This window comes from Oncorhynchus keta, chromosome 17 (assembly GCF_023373465.1).
Source record: "Oncorhynchus keta strain PuntledgeMale-10-30-2019 chromosome 17, Oket_V2, whole genome shotgun sequence".
NCBI classification, from domain to species: domain Eukaryota; kingdom Metazoa; phylum Chordata; class Actinopteri; order Salmoniformes; family Salmonidae; genus Oncorhynchus; species Oncorhynchus keta.
The window spans coordinates 20,743,804-20,762,264 of NC_068437.1; the positions used below are offsets into that span (position 1 = coordinate 20,743,804).

Below are 18,461 nucleotides of genomic sequence, written 5' to 3' on the forward strand. Positions count from 1 at the left end.
AACGTTCCACCTTCTCCACTACTGTCCCGTCGATGTGGATAGGGGGGTGCTCCCTCTGCTGTTTCTTGAAGTTCACGATCATCTCCTTTGTTTTTTTTTACATTGAGTGAGAGGTTGTTTTCCTGACACCACACTCCGGGTGCCCTGTCTTGTCGTTGTTGGTAATCAAGCCCACTACTGTTGTGTCACCTGCAAACTTGATGATTGAGTTGGAGACCTGTATGGCCACGCAGTCATGGGTGAACAGGGAGTACAGGAGGGGGCTGAGCATGCACCCTTGCTGGGCACCAGTGTTGAGCATCAGCGAAGTGGAGATGTTGTTTCCTATCTTCACCACCTGGAGGCGGCCCGATCAGAAAGTCCAGGACCCAAATGCACAGGGCGGGGTTGAGACCCAGGGCCTCAAGCTTAATGATGAGCTTGAAGGGTACTATGGTGTTGAATGCTGAGTTGTAGTCAATGAACAGCATTCTTACATAGGTATTCCTCTTGTCCAGATGGGATAGGGCAGTGTGCAGTGTGATGGCGATTGCATCGTCTGTGTACATGTTGGGGTGGTATGCAAACTGAAGTGGGTTTAAGGTGGCAGGTAGTGGAGGTGGAGGTGATACGATCCTTGACTAGTCTCTCAAAGAACTTTATGATGACAGAAGTGAGCTTTGCCTTCTTGGGTACAGGAACAATGGTGGAAGCACGTGGGGACAGCAGACTGGGATAGGTAGAGATTGAATATGCTCGTAAACACACCAACCAGCGGGTCTGCTCATGTTCTGAGTACGAAACTAGGGACGCCGTCTGGGCCAGCAGCCTTGCGAGGGTCAACACGTTTAAATGTCTTACTCAGGTAGGCCTAAAATACTTTCCTTATGCAAGGTTTCCCATGTCTTCATTTCTCATCAACTTCAATATTATCATAACTGTATTTTATCTTGTAGGCAAATTACAAGGGATGGACTATTAGCCTTTTAGTTTGTACATTATAAAGATAGGCTACAGATTTGCAGTGAATCATAGGCTACTATTGCCAGATTATGCAATTATAAATGCCAGAATAATTTCAGTTTTTGATAAACCTTCCAGATAAACCTAGATAAGTTAAGATAAACAGTCAAAATAAACGTACTAAATGGATAAAATCTAAGTAGGTATACAATCAAGGATTTGGGGGCCAACTGTTGACGCCCATCATCGAGACGCTATATCTACGTCAGACGCAGGTGGCGTTAGAGGGGCGTGTCATGTCTCCATATCAGCTGTACTGTTTAGTGTCATGCTCGCGCTCCATTGATACTGGCTGCCTGTGCTAGAGCGTGGAGCGGACTTGGGAAAAACATAAAGGAAAAACGAAAACAATCAAGCGGCAACATTTAATACAATAATGATAGCGACACAACTGCAGGCACTGGCATCCCTTCGGTGACAGTCAAGACATCACAAGAAAGAGGAGGAAGAGCTAGGAGAAGACCGCACATCTGGGAAGACATGTAAAAGTAACTAAAGCTTACTTGACCACAGGTAGTTATCGCGCGTCAAAGAATATCAAAGTGCAGGTCATGCGGATATCTCCGGGTGGAGATCGAGCTGTGTTTCATTGCTAGTAGAGTTCTTATTGGGAAGAAGATCACTTCTTTTCAGCTGAACAAGAACAGGATAAAGCCATGTCCCGAAGAAAGCAGAGCAAACCCCGGCAGATCAAACGTAAGAACAAATAAGTTCACATTTATCTTTAAAGCGGCAATCAGCTGTTGAAACAATAACAAAGCGAGGTCCCCGCTACTGTTTCGCTAAACAACAGGCATGGGGCTGGATAAATGTAACCACTCTCAAAGAGCTATGGATGCAAGGAGGGATCATTAGAGTTGTAACCATGTTTTGAGGCTATACAGCATTTGTTTACAAGTACTTTGTTTACAAACATTGGACTATCTCAAAACCATCTTATATTTTGGGTTCTGATCAAATCAAATTTTATTTGTCACATACACATGGTTAGCAGCTGTTAATGCCAGTGTGGCGAAATGCTTGTGTTTCTAGTTCCGACAATGATGTGATAACCAACGAGTAATCTAACATAACAATTTCACAACTACCTTATACACACAAGTGTAAAGGGATGAAGAATATGTACATAACGATATATGAATGAATGATGGTACAGAACGGCATAGGCAAGATGCAGTAGATGGTATCGAGTACAGTATATACATATGAGATGAGTAATGTAGGGTATGTACAGTGATGGTATGTACAGTGATGGGGTACAAGAGTTGAACTAATCTCATGAGGCATGTATAAGTTATATTCTTCACGAATCAATGGGTAAATATTGATTTTTAAGTCAACAAAATGTATGTAGCTACTGCAGATTTCCCCTTTTAAGTGTCATTGTGCAGTTGTGAGTGTGAAATATACATTTTGACAGGTTTGTGAAATTCAGCAGTGACCAAAATAATATTTCTAGCATTTACCTGCAAACCTAATTTAAAAATGTTATTATGTAACAATATATTTTTTAAGGATTTTGTGAAAATGTGCATATTTTTTCAATTTTGTGTAGGGTAGCCAACAGTTTTACTGATTGCCTAGGCTACTGACACAAACCAATTTAAAATATAGTCAGCTAGCATAACATTGAGCTCGTAGGCTAGCCTACTATTAAAAATGCTAAATAGGCCCTACTATAGCATATATATTCAAAATGATTTCAAAATAATGTCATGTTTTATTTTAAATGTGATGTAAAGCACATCTCACTCAGTGGCAAGCAACATCTGCAGGCTCTCCAGCTCAACTCTCCACAGTGAGTGTGCAGTAAATTATTAAACAATGTGAAACATCATAGAGGGAAAGCTATTATTCATTTAGATCTAGGCTAGGTTACATTTGAAAAATGGTTAATGAGGTCTATCGCAGGAGGTTTAAACGTTGTGTTACCTAATTAGTGAGGGCCATTTAGCCTAAATTGCAGTCTCTCTTTACTTTATTTACAGTTGCTGTAGGCTTAATAAAAAGTTGAATTTGCTCTTTTAAAAACTTTTTGTCCATTGGCAACTGAACTGATACAGTGGTTTCCTGTTTAATTCTGTTGTGGAAATGTCACTGTTCTCTGAAAAAGGCGATGTGAACACAGATATACAGCGATCCAATCTCAGACGAGATAAAGATTAAAATTGGATCTTTTTTTATTTGTTTTCTGTCTGAGGTTGCACTGAGGCTGACGTTGCATTTTCCCCAGGCTTTACTGTTCTTTTTCCAGAGATGGGACACCAGATAGCACGCCTAGCTGATCTTGCCTATTGATAGTGGGTTACAATAGGATATTTTTTCATCTATCCTTTTAACTCCATAATGCATAGGCTTCCATTTAAAATTGTTTTTATTTTGGTCTGGTGCTTGGTCTCCTTGCTTGACAAGTTCTTCCTGTTTACAAATTGTGTGAAGGTTTGCATGATTATGCAGTTAATGAAAATATTAATAATATTTACTCTCTCTCTCACACACACCCTCACTTACTGACTACTGCTGAGAAGTTGTTTTGCTCTGTTGCCATGCGCTGTTTCAGTTCTTCATCCAGAAGAGATGCCTTGGTCTGATAAACACAGTAGCAATATCTTGGAGGTTGAGTTTGGAAGGGCTGCTCAAAAATAAAGCAGAAAGCGACTCTTGAAAAGGAAAGAGACATCACATAAGGTAACATTAGTATATGTTAGGCACTGTGTTTAAAGTGCTCATAAAAAGCTTATAGTAAAAGGCACACCATTGGGCGTTCATGCCAATGGCCCAAATCTACTCCAAATAGGATCTGCAACATGCCATCATCAAAGCAGCCACTGGAAAAGGCTACATGATAGTGAGAGGTTTTAAAGTCTTTGACTATAAGTCAAATCCTCTTCATGTTATGTTGTTGATGTTCTGTAGGCTAGCTAGTTGTAATTTAAATAATACAAAAAAACCTATTTGTTATTTCCTTTTCAAAGTGGTCTATCAATAGTGTTCTATCAACTGATCACACATCAGTCTCGCGTGGAATGTGGATATAGTCCAGACCCTGGAAAGGATGTATGCGTCTCAGGGTTGTCATAGCCTTTGTCTTTATCAGTTCTTACACCATCATGCTTCCCCGGCCTCTTGATGGTGCACAGAGAAACAAGTCCCATGATTCTCTTGTGCCTTGGCAGACATTTTAATGGAGGAGGAGTGGTGATAAAGACTTGGGGTTGGATTACGTCCACAATATTGTTCCATAAGCATCACAAGCTTGCTTCTTCGTACCAGCCTGTATTTTATGATATGGTTAAAGCACATTTGCTGGAATGATGCTAACAGCATTTGGAATGATGGTCCAACAACAAATGTTGTGTCCAGCATTACGGAAGCTGAAAGCCTAAATTCAGGTTAGATATTTGTCTGCTTCTTTTGTGTGTCATTTTCCCAACGGTGAAGATCTCTCAAACTGATTATCCATCCCTCCTTGATTGAAAGATATGCATGCAACCCACTGCATCCGGATCCCAGGGGTTTTATTTTGGCGGTTGAGATGGGAGACAGGATAAGCAGGGCGGCAGATCGCTCTCCGATATTATGAGCATGAGACAGATGAAGGCGATTGGGATGGAGCTTGCATTATAATTACATTTGGCTGCTGCATTCTCATCTTTGTTGTGTTTGTGTTGTTGTTTGGGACTAGCTGGGTGTATCTCTAGATACTTTAAAAAGTGGGAGAAGAGGATAAGACCAGAAACAGGGATGGCAGGTCTGATAAGGCAACAACAAAAAGAGCCTGGAATACAGACATGGTAGATGGATATATTGTAGGTTTAAAAGCAGGCAGCTTCCCCTCTGAGATGTGCAGGGCTGATAAGGCCGCCTGCTGATCACTGGTAGATAAGCTCAGGCAGATCCACAGATCACAAATTTGATTTGAGATACAGCTGCAACTCTTTCTGCAGCTCTGCCCTCATGACATCACGGATAAAGCTCAGAGGTCACCATGAATAATGCATGGCCTCCTATAGAAACCATGATGTCATGTCTATAGGTTCAGCCACCTCTGAATTACCCATTGACCTTATCTCTTCACACCATGGAAGTTTATTTATGCATCAACTTTGTAATTTAGATTTTATATTTGTAACATTTGTATGGATGATTGTAACCCTTTTCTATATTATCTGACATATACTTTTAATTTTCTGGTTCACATGACAGTTTCATAGTTATACAATTGAAACATTGATCCAATCTTCCCAAGCCAGTACCAAAGAAAACCACTGTGTCAGACAAACACACACACTCATAAACCCATATGCCCATATATACACACAGCGCCTTGGTGGCTTTCTCTTGTGTGTTTTTCCTTATTTGTTCTGCTTTTAGCTCGATGTGAACTTTTGATAAGCCCTGGGGGCCGATCTCCGGTGCAGATAGAGATTGCCAAGTATGATTAGAGTTGTTATCAGCACAGAGCAGGCAGGAGGAGCTAAGACTCCACTGCAATAGCAAAGCGACACATAGAAGCAGCAAGGCCTGGACCCTGGCAATCAGTTCCACCGTTAATGTGATTAATGTTGTTGTATAATTAGATGATAGGTGTGAATGCAGTTCTCTCCCTCCCTCCCTCTTTCAGCCTCATCTTTTTCCCCGCCCCATTTTTTCCTAACAAGCATTGTAGTTGATTAATTTAATTAAAACTAATACCACATATTACTCAGTGTAGATTCCATGTAAGATACCATTGAGATGCAGGGAAATTTGTGTTCATTGATGATTATCTTGAATGTGTTTTTTTTGGGGGGTGAAAAAAATGAAGAGCATAACTTGATACTGCTAAAAGAGTGGGGGGAATGAGAGAAAAGTACATATTAGATGACAGATGAAGTTGGAATTGAGATGGTTTTAAATAGTCTGTTCAGTTTGAGAACATTATATTTAGGGATTTGCTCATTTTGTTGGTGGAGTGTTGTGTGTATCAGTTTATTTTGCACTTACGTTATGGTCTATAGAGCTGATGACTGTGAACAGTGTTATTGGAATGGGTGAGTGGCCTGTTAGTGGAGGGAAGTTGGCAGGGTTACAGAGGAAATGTTGCCTGTTTGGTGTGTGGATGAGTTATTACACCTTCCTGCTATTTACTCTGGGGACCGTGTAGCGTGAATTGTGATGCTCTGCTCTTTGGCCCCCCTGGAGCCATTGTAAACGGTTTCACCTCTGACCTCTGAGGCAAGAACCGCCTATAAAGAGAGAATACTTACTTAAAGGCCCAGTGCAGTCAAAAACTAGATTTTTCTGTGTTTATATATATATATATATATTACATAAAGTACCAGTCAAAGGTTTGGACACACCTACTCATTTAAGGGTTTTTCTTCATTTTTACTATTTTCTACATTGTAAAATAATAGTAGAGACATCAAAACTATGAAATAACACATATGGAATCATGTAGTAACCAGAAAAGTGTTAAATGAATCCAAATATATTTTGATGATCTTTGCACACTCTTGGCATTCTTTAAACCAGCTTCATGAGGTAGTCATCTGGAATGCATTTTAATTAACAGCTTTCTTGAAAAGTACATTTTTGGAATTTCTTTCCTCCTTAATGCGATTGAGCCAATCAATTGTGTTGTGACAAAGTAGGGGTGGAATACAGAAGATAGCCTTATCTGGTAAAAGACCAAGTCCATATTATGGCTAGAACAGCTCAAAAAAGCAAAGAGAAGCGACAGTCCTTCATTACTTTAAGACATGAAGATCAGGCAATCAGGAAAACTCATCCCAAACCATCTCAATTGGGTTGAGCTCGTCCAGGTCATCTGATGCAGCACTCCATCACTCTCCTTCTTGTTCAAATAGCCCTTACACAGCCTGGAGGTGTGTTATGTCATTGTCCTGTTGAAAAACAAAAGATAGTCCCGCTAAGCGCAAACCAAATGGGATGGCGTATCATTGAAGAATGCTGTGGTTGTGATTAGGGATGCACGATATATCGGTGAACATATGGGAATCAAATGATTATTAGCTAAAAATGCCAACATCGGTATTGGCCCGATGTCTAGTTTAATGCCGATGTGCAAAACTGATGTCAAAGCTGACGTGCATACCTATATAATGTAGATACATGACGTAATGACGCCACAAAAAAAATTGCGCTACATGTGCAACACAGCATTCCTAACCTAGCCCACAATATCTTCTGTGTGGATCGAGCAGTGAGCAGTCATTTGAAAGAGTAAGAACATTTCAGTGAGACAATTCAAAATCCATTAAAGCCAAGATAATAGAATTCATTGCCCTTGACAACCAGAGTTACTGCTATTAGCTTCACAACATGCATACTATAGAATGGCGTTTGTGTCTTTGCGTTTCAAAAAATATACAGTAGCACTGTCAAAGCTGTACAAAAAGTTTGCAAACACAGGCCACGAATGATGTGTTTACAATACCGCATTGGTAATAAAGCATCATTTGTTCGACCGCAACTTCTGGGGTAGCTAGCTTTAGCTTCGTACCTAGCTAGCACCAATACAACCAGCCTGAAAACAGTAGAAACTGCAGTAATTTTCATTAATCCTCGCAATGATTTAGGAATCCTTGTGAGTAAGTATTAGCTAGGTTGCCACTTGTTGTTCACTAATTGAAATTAAACGTCAGTTCATGAAAATAAATAGCTATCCAGCTACTTAACCCTGTTTCCCAAAGCTAACGTTATAAACAGCCAGCTAGCTTCATCTGGCTAGTGAGGCTCGACCGGACCGGGTTATATGTTGTGAAGCAAGCAGTTTGCCTTCAAAATAAAAGTATGTAATTGACAGTGATGCAAATGAATACAAATAGTAGAATTATGCCATACTTTTATTTTGAAGGCTAACCGCAAAGCCCACTATTATGGCTAATCCTTATTATGGCTAGCTTCACATAGATGGGTCCGACCACCATTAATTAAATAAGAACTGTCTTATAAATTAAGGTTATTTTAGACGATGACACCAAGCTATATAGTTAACTAGAGCTACTGAAACAGATGTCATTTTGCTATGTTTTTGGGGAAGAACATTGTTTGCATCCATGAGCTCGCTAACTAGCTTTTTTTATGACCAGCACTGTAGGTGCGCGAGACAACTTTACCAGCATCATAGCATACATATCGATTGATTGTTGTGACATATGAAATAGGAGTGATTGTGTAATAACTACGTAAAAAAATGTGTGAATGCGTTAAATTATTGTGAGTCATATTTTGATCCTGATTGGTCAACAAGCTTATTTGACACGTCAAATAGTATTACTTGACGCATATATTTTTTGACACGCAAAGACCCAAGCGGTGTTCCATAGAAATCCTGGTTGAGAATGAAATGACTGAAGAAATTAACAATGAAACAGCATAGCAAGTAAGCGAAATAAATTGTTTTTGATTATGTTTTACTGTTAATGGGGACATAAGTAAATGCCAGCCAAATTTTGGAGGGGGTGTGTGTGTGTGTGTGTGTGTGTGTGTGTGTGTGTGTGTGAACTTTATTTAACTAGGCAAGTCAGTTGAGAACAAATTCTTATTTACAATTACGGCCTACCCCGGCCAAACCCAGACGACGCTGAGCCAATTGTGCGCCAATCACTGCCAGATGTGAGACAGCCTGGATTTGAACCAGGGACTGTAGTGACACCTCTGCACTGAGATGCGGTGCCTTAGACCGCTGCGTCCATGTGTTTAACTGTACTAGAATGCTTCAAAGGCCACTAATATTTTCAACATTGCTTATCGGTATCGTTGTCTTTTTTTTGGCAAGGAAAATATCAAGTATCGGCCAAAAATGTCATATCGGTGCATCACTTGAGATGTCTGTTACATGAACTCTGAAGCATTTATTTGGGCCGCAATTTCTGAGGCTGGTAACTCTAATGAACTTATCTTCTGCAGCAGAGGTAACTCTTTGTCTTCCTTTCCTGTGGCGGTCCGCATGATAGCCAGTTTCATCATAGAGCTTGATGGTTTTTGCAACTGTACTTGAAGTAACTTTGAAAGTTCTTGAAATGTTCCTGATTGACTGATCTTAGTAATAATGGACTGTTGTTTCGCTTTGCTTATTTGAGCTGTTCTTTCCATAATATGGACTTGGTCTTTTACCATTTACTTTTTGTTTCCCACCACTACCTAACACAATCGATTGGCTCAAATGCATTAAGAAGGAAAGAAATTCCACAAATTAACTTTTTTTTATCTCATGAAGCTGGTTGAGAGAATGCCAAGAATGTGCAAAGCTGTCGTCAAGGCAAAGGGTGGCTACTTTGAAGAATCTCAAATCTAAAATATATTTAGATTTATTTAACACTTTTTTTGGTTACTACATGATTCCATATGTTTTAGTTTTGATGTCTTCAGTATTATCCTACAGTGTAGTAAAAATAAAGGTGTGTCCAAACTTTTGACTGGTACTCTGATATAATATATATATACAGTGGGGCAAAAAAGTATTTAGTCAGCCACCAATTGTGCAAGTTCTCCCACTTAAAAATGAGAGGCCTGTAATTTTCATCATAGGTACACTTCAACTATGACAGACAAAATGAGGGGAAAAAAATCCAGCAAATCACGTTTTAGGATTTTTAATGAATTTATTTGCAAATTATGGTGGAAAATAAGTATTTGGTCAATAACAAAAGTTTATCTCAATACTTTGTTATATACCCTTTGTTGACAATGACAGAGGTCAAACGTTTTCTATAAGTCTTCACAAGGTTTTCACACACTGTTGCTGGTATTTTGGCCCATTCCTTCATGCAGATCTTCTCTAGAGCAGTGATGTTTTGGGGCTGTTGCTGGGCAACACAGGCTTTCAACTCACTCCAAAGACTTTCTATGGGGTTGAGATCTGGAGATTGGCTAGGCCACTCCAGGACCTTGAAATGCTTCTTACGAAGCCACTCCTTCGTTGCCCGGTGGTGTGTTTGGGATCATTGTCATGCTGAAAGACCCAGCCACGTTTTATCTTCAATGCCCTTGCTGATGGAAGGTTTTCACTCAAAATCTCACGATACATGGCCCCATACATTCTTTCCTTTACACGGATCAGTTGTCCTGGTCCCTTTGCACCCCCATGCTTCACAGTAGGTATGGTGTTCTTTGGATACAACTCAGCATTCTTTGTCCTCCAAACATGACGAGTTGAGTTTTTACCAAAAAGTTATATTTTGGTTTCATCTGACCATATGACATTCTCCCAATCTTCTTCTGGATCATCCAAATGCTATCTAGCAAACTTCAGACGGGCCTGGACATGTACTGGCTTAAGCAGGGGGACACGTCTGGCACTGCAGGATTTGAGTCCCTGGCGGCATAGTGTGTTACTGATGGTAGGCTTTGTTACTTTGGTCCCAGCATTCACTAGGACCCCCCGCGTGGTTCTGGGATTTTTGCTCACCGTTCTTGTGATCATTTTGACTCCACGGGGTGAGATCTTGCGTGGAGCCCCAGATCGAGGGAGATTATCAGTGGTCTTGTATGTCTTCCATTTCCTAATAATTGCGCCCACAGTTGATTTATTCAAACCAAGCTGCTTACCTATTGCAGATTCAGTCTTCCCAGCCTGGTGCAGGTCTACAATTTTTTTTCTGGTGTCCTTTGACAGCTCTTTGGTCTTGGCCATAGTGGAGTTTCGGGTGTGACTGTTTGAGGTTGTGGACAGGTGTATTTTATACTGATAACAAGTTCAAACAGGTGTCATTAATACAGGTAACAAGTGGAGGACAGAGGAGCCTCTTAAAGAAGAAGTTACAGGTCTGTGAGAGCCAGAAATCTTGCTTGTTTGTAGGTGACCAAATACTTATTCTCCACCATAATTTGCAAATAAATTCATTAAAATTCATACAATGTGATTTTCTGGATTTCTTTTCTCATTTTGTCTGTCATAGTTGAAGTGTACCTATGATGATGGCCTCTCATCTTTTTAAATGGGAGAACTTGAACAATTGGTGGCTGACTAAATACTTTTTTGCCCAACTGTATATATATATATATATATGAGTTAAAGTTTTGAACAATTACATTTCTTACACATTTGAGAGAGACAACCTTAGAGATTAATGCTATTTATGTTACACTGCAGCTCTTCCAAGTAAAAGTAAGCTTTCGGTGATATTAAATTATTGCCACCGGTGCTCACCGGTGTAAATGCTAAACTTGTTGCTGTACACTGTACTGTGTGATTATACACATGGATTTTCGGTTTACTTACTCCCTTTAATTCTAGTAGCTATCTTGACTATGGCATTGGCTAATATGGTTTCAATGATGTAGGCTGTGTAGTGGTTAATGTTTGCAGTTATGGTATGAAGGTTTGGCTTGGAGAGGTTATCAGGGGTGTATGAATTCCGCCGATTCTGTTGCAAAACTTTTTTTTAAACGGAATGAAACGGGGATGGACCTACCTGAATTTGTCCTATAGAAACTGTAGTTTTTGTTCCATTTTGCATCTGTTTGGACTAATAACTACACCCGAGATCACCTTGATGCAGCAAGAGTGTGCAAGCCAGCAGCATACCACCCTGCATCCCACTGCTGGCTTACTTCTGAAGCTAAGAAGGGTTGGTCCTGGTCAGTCTCTAGATGGGAGAACAGATGCTGCTGGAAGTGATGTTGGACAGACAGTAAGAGGCACCCTTTCCTCAAAAAATATATCCCAAAGCTTCAGGGCAGAGATTGGAGACGTTGTCCTCTAGGGTGCCGTCTTTCAGATGGGACGTTAATCGGGTGTCCTGACTCTCTGTGGTCACTAAAGATCCCATGGCACTTATCGTAAGAGTAGGGGTGTTAACCCCGTTGTCCTGGCTAAATTCCCAATCATGGCCACCTAATCATCCCCAACTTACAATTGGCTCATTCACCCCCCCCCTGTCTCCTGTAACTATTCCCCAGGTCATCGCTGTAAATGAGAATGTGTTCTCAGTCAAATTACCTGGTAAAATAAGGGAAAAATAAAACATCAAATGCATTATTGAATGTGTCACTATCCATGTTTCCATCCAACATGCGGATGAATTACCTCTTGCATGAAAAAAGTCAAGACCGGGTTGATGGAAACATGAAATGCCAGCAGACAATTTGTTGGTTCAACATTGTGGGATCTTTTTATGTCGGTAAAATGAATTATGTGAGAAATGGTTAGGTGATTGATTGAAGTACTATGTACATGAAGTTAAGGGGTGAAAAGCAGAAAGTCCAGGTAGCTGTTTAATGAACTGTTAAGAAGTCTTATGGCTTTGGGGTAGAAGCTGGTCTCAGACTTGGTGGTCCGGTACTGCTTGTCATGTGGTCGCAGAGACAATAGACTGACTTGGGTGGTTTGAGTCTGACAAATTTTAGGGCCTTCCTCTGACATGGCCTGGTATAGAGGTCCTGAATGGCAGGGAGCTTGGCCCCAGTGATGTACTGAGCCGTATGCAAGATGTTCTCAGTGGTGCAACTGTATAACTTTTTGAGGATCTGAGGGCCCATGCCAAATCATTGTTGAGCCCTCTTCACGACTGTGTTGGTGTGTTTGGACCATGATAGGTCCTTAGTGATTGGACACTGAGGAACTTGAACCTCCCGACCGTCTCCACAAAAGCCCCCTCGATATGAATGGGGGCGTGCGCCACAATCAGCTCCTTTGTCTTGCCTACTTTGAGGGAGAGGTTGTCCTGGCAATGTACTACCAGGTCTCTGACCTCCTCGCTGTAGGCTGTCTCGTCGTCGTCGGTGATCAGGCCTTCCACCATTGTGTTGTGAGCTAACTTAATGATGTTGTTGGAGTTGTGTGCAGCAACACAGTCGTGGAGGAACAGGCAGTACAGGAGGGGGCTAAGCACAGACCCCTGAGGGGCTCCTGTGTTGAGGGTCAGCGTGGCAGACGTGTTGTTGTCTACCGTCACAACCTGGGGGCGTCCCATCAAAGTCCAGTATACAATTGCAGAGGGAGGTGTTTAATCCCAGGGTCCTTAACTTAGTGATGAGCTTGGAGGGCAGTATGGTGTTGAACGCTGAGCTGTAGTCAACAGCATTCTCACGCAGGTGTTCCTTTTGTCCAGGTGGGAAAGGGCAATGTGGTGCGCAATAGAGATTGCGTGATCTGTTGGAGTTGGTCCAGGGTGTCGGAATGATTGTGTTGATGTGAGCCATTGTGAGCCTTTCAAAGCATTTCATGGCTCCAGATGTGAGTGATAAAATAGTCATTTAGAAAGGTTACCTCGTGGTTCTTGGGCACAGGGTGTTCTGCTTGAAACTTGGGTATTACAGACAGGGTCAGGAAGAGGTTAATGTCAGTGAAGACACTTGCTAACTGGTAAGCGCATGCTCCGAGTACGCATCCTGGTATTTCGTCTGGCCCTGCGGCCTTGTGAATGTTGCCCTGTTTAGAGTTCTTACTCGCATCAGCTACCGAGAGCGTGATCACACCGTCGTCCGGTACAGCTGGTGCTCTCATGCATACTTCGGTGTTGCTAGCCTCGAAGCGAGCATAGAAGGTGTTATGTAGCTTGTCTGGTAGGCTCGCGCCACTGGACAGCTCGGCTGGGTTTTCCTTTGTATTCCGTGATAGTTTGCAAGTTCTGCAACATTTGACGACCGTCAGTGCCAGTGTAGTAGCATTCAATTTTGGTCCTGTCTTGACACTTTGCCTGTTTGATGGTTCGTTGGAGGGTGTAGCGATATTTCTTAAAACGTCACACACGCATACATTTACATTCCTTCACACTCTTCACATAAGCTGCTGCTACTCTGTTTATCTATGCATAGTCACTTTACCTCTACCTGCATGTTAATAATACCTAAATTACCTCGACTAACCTGTACCCTGGCACATTGACTCTGTACCCCTTGTATATAGCCTCTTTATTTACATTTTATTGTGTTACTGTTTTTCTTTAGTTTATTTAGCACATTTCTTACTTACATTTTAAAACACTGTTGTTGGTCAACTTCTTCGGGATCGATGTCCCATCCAGTATCTTCACAAGGTACTTTGCTGTTCTGGGATTGATTTGCACTTTTCGCACCAAAGTACGTTAATCTCTAGGAAATAGAACGCGTCTCCTTCCTGAGCGGTATGACAGCTGCGTGGTCCCATGGTGTTTATACTTGTGTACTATTGTTTGTACAGATGAACGTGGTACCTTCAGGCATTTGGAAATTGCTCCCAAGGATGAACCAGACTTGTCTTGGCTGATTTCTTTAGATTTTTCCCATGATGTCAAGCAAAGAGGCACTGAGTTTGAAGGTAGGCCTTGAGATACATCCACAGGTACACCTCCAATTGACTCAAATTATGTCAATTAGCCTATCAGAAGCTTCTAAAGCCATGACATCCCTTTTCTGGAGTTTTCCAAGATGTTTAAAGGCACAGTCAACTTAGTGTATGTAAACTTCTGACCCACTGGAATTGTGATAAAGTGAATTATAAGTAATCTGTCTGTAAACAGTTGTTGGACAAATTACTTGTGTCATGCACAAAGTAGATGTAACCGACTTGCCAAACCTATAGTTTGTAAACAAGAAATTTGTGGAGTGGTTGAAAAACGAGTTTTAATGACTCCAACCTAAGTGTATGTAAACTTCCGACTTCAACTGTATATCCACAGTAAAACGAGTCCTATATCGACATAACCTGAAAGGCCTCCCAGCAAGGAAGAAGCCACTGCTCCAAAACTGCCATAAAAAAGCCAGACTACGGTTTGCAACTGCACATGGGGACAAAGATCGTACGTTTTGGAGAAATGTCATCTGGTCTGATGAAACAAAATAGAATCGTTATGTTTGGAGAAAAAAGGGGGAGGCTTGCAAGCCGAAGAACACCATCTCAATCGTGGAGCACGGCGGTGGCTGCATCATGTTGTGGGGGTGGTTTGCTGCAAGATGGACTGGTGTACTTCACAAAATAGATGGCATCATGAGGGAGGAAAATTATGTGTTAATTAAAATTACAACTCAATTTTTTTTTAACTAGGCAAGTCAGTTAAGAACAAATTCTTATTTTCAATGACTGCCTAGGAACAGTGGGTTAACTGCCTGTTCAGGGGCAGAACGACAGATTTGTACCTTGTCAGCTCGGGATTTGAACTTGCAACCTTCCGGTTACTAGTCCAACGCTCTAACCACTAGGCTACCCTGCCGCCTTCCTGACATTAGTCAGGAAGTTAAAGCTTGGTCGCAAATGGGCCTTTCAAATGGACAATGACCCCAAGCATACTTCCAAAGTTGTGGTAAAATGGCTTAAGGACACCAAAGTCAATGTATTTGAGTGGCCATCACAAAGCCCTGACCTCATCTTATTTTTGGGCAGAACTGAAAAGCGTGTGTGAGCAAGGAGGCCTATGGAATGGAATGGGCCAAAATTCACCCAACTTATTGTGGGTGAATTTACATAAAACGTTTGACTGAAGTTAAACAATTGAAAGGCAATGCTACCAAAGACTAATTGAGTGTATGTAAACTTCTGACCCACTGGGAATGTAATGAAAGAAATAAAAGCTGAAATAAATCATTCTCTCCTATTATTCTGACATTTAACATTCTTAAAATAAAGTGGTGATCCTAACTGACCAAAGACAGTGGATTTTCACTTGGATTAAATGTCAGTAATTGTGAAAAACTGAGTTTTTAAATGTAATTGGCTAAGGTGTATGTACACTTCCGACTTCAACTGTATATGTTGACTCTGAGAGCGAGTTTGTAAGGAAGCGTATAGGAAATGTTGTACCCACTGTGACTTAAAACCTTCCCTAACCAGAAACCATGGATTGATGGCAGCATTCGTGAATTCGTCAACTGTGAAAAACGGACTTTAAATGTATTTGGCTAATGTGTATGTAAACTTACGACTTCAACTGTCACGGTGGGGACTACGTCATCAATGCTCTTATTAATGAAGCCATTGACTGAAGTGGTAAACACCTCAATGCCATCGGATGAATGCCGGAACATACAGGGCATTCGGAAAGTATTCGAAGCCCTTGACTTTTTTCACATTTTGTTACAGCCTTATTCTAAAATGTATTAAAAATATATATCTCTCATCAATCTACACAAAATTCCCCATAAGTTTTGAGAAATTTTTGCTAATTTATAAAAAATGTTTTTTTGTAGAAATATCACATTTACTTAAGTATTCAGACCCTGTACTCAGTACTTTGTTGAAGCACCATTGGCAGTGGTTACAGCCTCAAGTCTGCATTGGTATGAAGCTACAAGCTTGGCACACCTGTATTTGGGGGGTTTCTTCCATTCTCTGCAGATCCTCTGAAGCTCTGTCAGGTTGGATGGGGCGCGTCACTGCACAGCTATTTTCAGGCCTCCAGAGATGTTTGATTGGGTTCAAGTCCGGGCTCTGGCTGGTCCACTCAAGGACATTCAGAGACTTTTTCCGAAGACACTCCTGCGTTGTCTTGTCTGTGTGTTTAGGGTCAATTGTCCTGTTGGAAGGTGAACCTTCGCCCCATTCTGAGGTCTGCTTAGCATCCGCTTCATCGCATCCGTACGTCCTGTTGGAGTTTTTCTTGTAAGCAGGAATTAAGAGGATGGAATTATGGTCAGATTTGCTAAATAGATGGCGAGCGTTGTATGCGTAGAGGTGATTTAGAGTTTTATTTTTTTTGCCTCTATTTGCACAGGAGACATGTTGGTAGAAATTAGGTTGGCCTTTTACAGCTTGTTGAGTGTGGTCTTAGTGCGAGCATCAGTTTGTGGTGGTAAATAGACGGCTACAAAAAATGTTGATGGAAAGTCTCTTGGTAGATAGTGTGGTCTACACCAGGCCATTCTATTTTCGGTGTGCAGATCCTTGAGGCTTCCTTAATATTCATGATCATCGTAGTGAGGAGACCAAAGCACAGCGTGATGTGAATACATACTTTTATTGTAAGATGAATGAACACGAAGTACACTAAACAAACGAACAAACAAAATAACAAAACAAATGTGACCACTATCAACACTGAGTGCAAACATGCAACATCACATAGACAATCACCCAGAAATTACCCAAGGAATATGGCTGCCTAAATATGGTTCCCAATCAGAGACAACGATAAACAGCTGCCTCTAATTGAAAACCAATCGAGGCAACCATAGACATACAAAACACCTAGACTAGTAACAACCCCATAAACATACAAAAACCCTAGACAGTACAAAAACACAACAAACCACCCCAGACAGGACAAAAACACAACAAACCACCCCTTGTCACACCCTGACCTAACCAAAATAATAAAGAAAACAAAGATAACTAAGGTCAGGGCGTGACATTAATATTACAGATTGTGCACCAATTGTTGTCGACCAAGTGACACACCACCTCTCCTCAGCTTATCGGACGCAGCTGTTCTGTCCTGACAATTTATAGAAAATATATTGTATTTTCCATGTCATTGTTCAGCCACAACTCAGTGAAACAGAGTATATTGCAGTTCTTCTGATCACGTTGACAGGATAGTCTTGAGCGGAGCTCATCCAGTTTATTTTCCAGTGCTTGCATGTTTCTCAATTCAACGGAGAGTAATGGCCACTTATGTACTCACTGTCGCAGTCTCGTTACATATCTCTCATGCCGACTTCTATAGCTCCGCCTCCTCCGAGTGACAGGGATTTGGGCCTGGTCTGGGATGAGCATTATGTCCTTAGCCTTCAATTTGTTGAAGTAGAAGTCCTCATCCAACTCAAGGTCAGTAATCGCTGTTTTGATATCCAGAAGCTCTTTTCGGTCATATGAAACGATGGCCAAAACATTATGTACAGCATTGGTTTTGGATCAGAGCACAAAAAAAACACACAATATAGCACAATTGGTCAGGAGGTCGTAAAATGGCGGCCATCCTCTCCGGCGCCACTATTTCCAATTATATCCATAATCGTTTCATGTAGGTAGCCTACCCGCACTGTATCTGTGAGCTCTTGGCTAGATTGCCAATGCCTAGGCCAGAGTGGGCACATTTGTTGTATACCGCAACAGTTTTTGTGACAAAACCATCAGTCGGGTTGAAAATGCAATGGAAACCTATTTAACCTGTGTTTTTCATTCTGTACATGGGAATTCAGTGGCAAAATATATTTTTATGTGCACTACGTCATCACGCACAGCCTTTTATCTGCAAAATGTCAGTTTGATGTAAACACATCTCTGGTGGGAAAATGTGCATAATGTTTTATTCAGATTTTAGAATATTCACATGAAAATCTGTTGCAAATTAAATGGAAACCTGGCTACTGTCTGTCACCTTGATTACACCAATTAGCAACCTCATGATGGGTATAGAGCAAATATGTGTATCATGTAGTAGCCTAAACCTATTTATGTTACATTGAGCTGAGTGAATGGAATATGAATGACAGTCATCCAATATGCTGTAATGGAAATAAAGCCATGCCATAAACCTAAACGGCACCGACCACCACTGATTACCACACTATGAGGTTGGAATAATACTATGACA

The 18,461-nt window shown here is 41.1% G+C and overlaps 1 protein-coding gene across 1 annotated transcript in view; it reads left to right on the forward strand.

Annotated features, from left to right (window-relative positions):
• The first annotated feature begins 1,273 nt into the window (after nucleotides 1-1,273).
• LOC118396621 (zinc finger protein ZFPM1-like) overlaps nucleotides 1,274-18,461 on the forward strand; it is a 97,953-nt gene continuing 80,765 nt past the window's right edge. Inside the window, exon 1 of the mRNA XM_035790924.2 lies at nucleotides 1,274-1,698. Within this exon, the coding sequence (XP_035646817.1) occupies nucleotides 1,659-1,698 (40 nt within the window). The 5' untranslated portion in view covers nucleotides 1,274-1,658. The remainder of the gene's footprint in view (nucleotides 1,699-18,461) is intronic.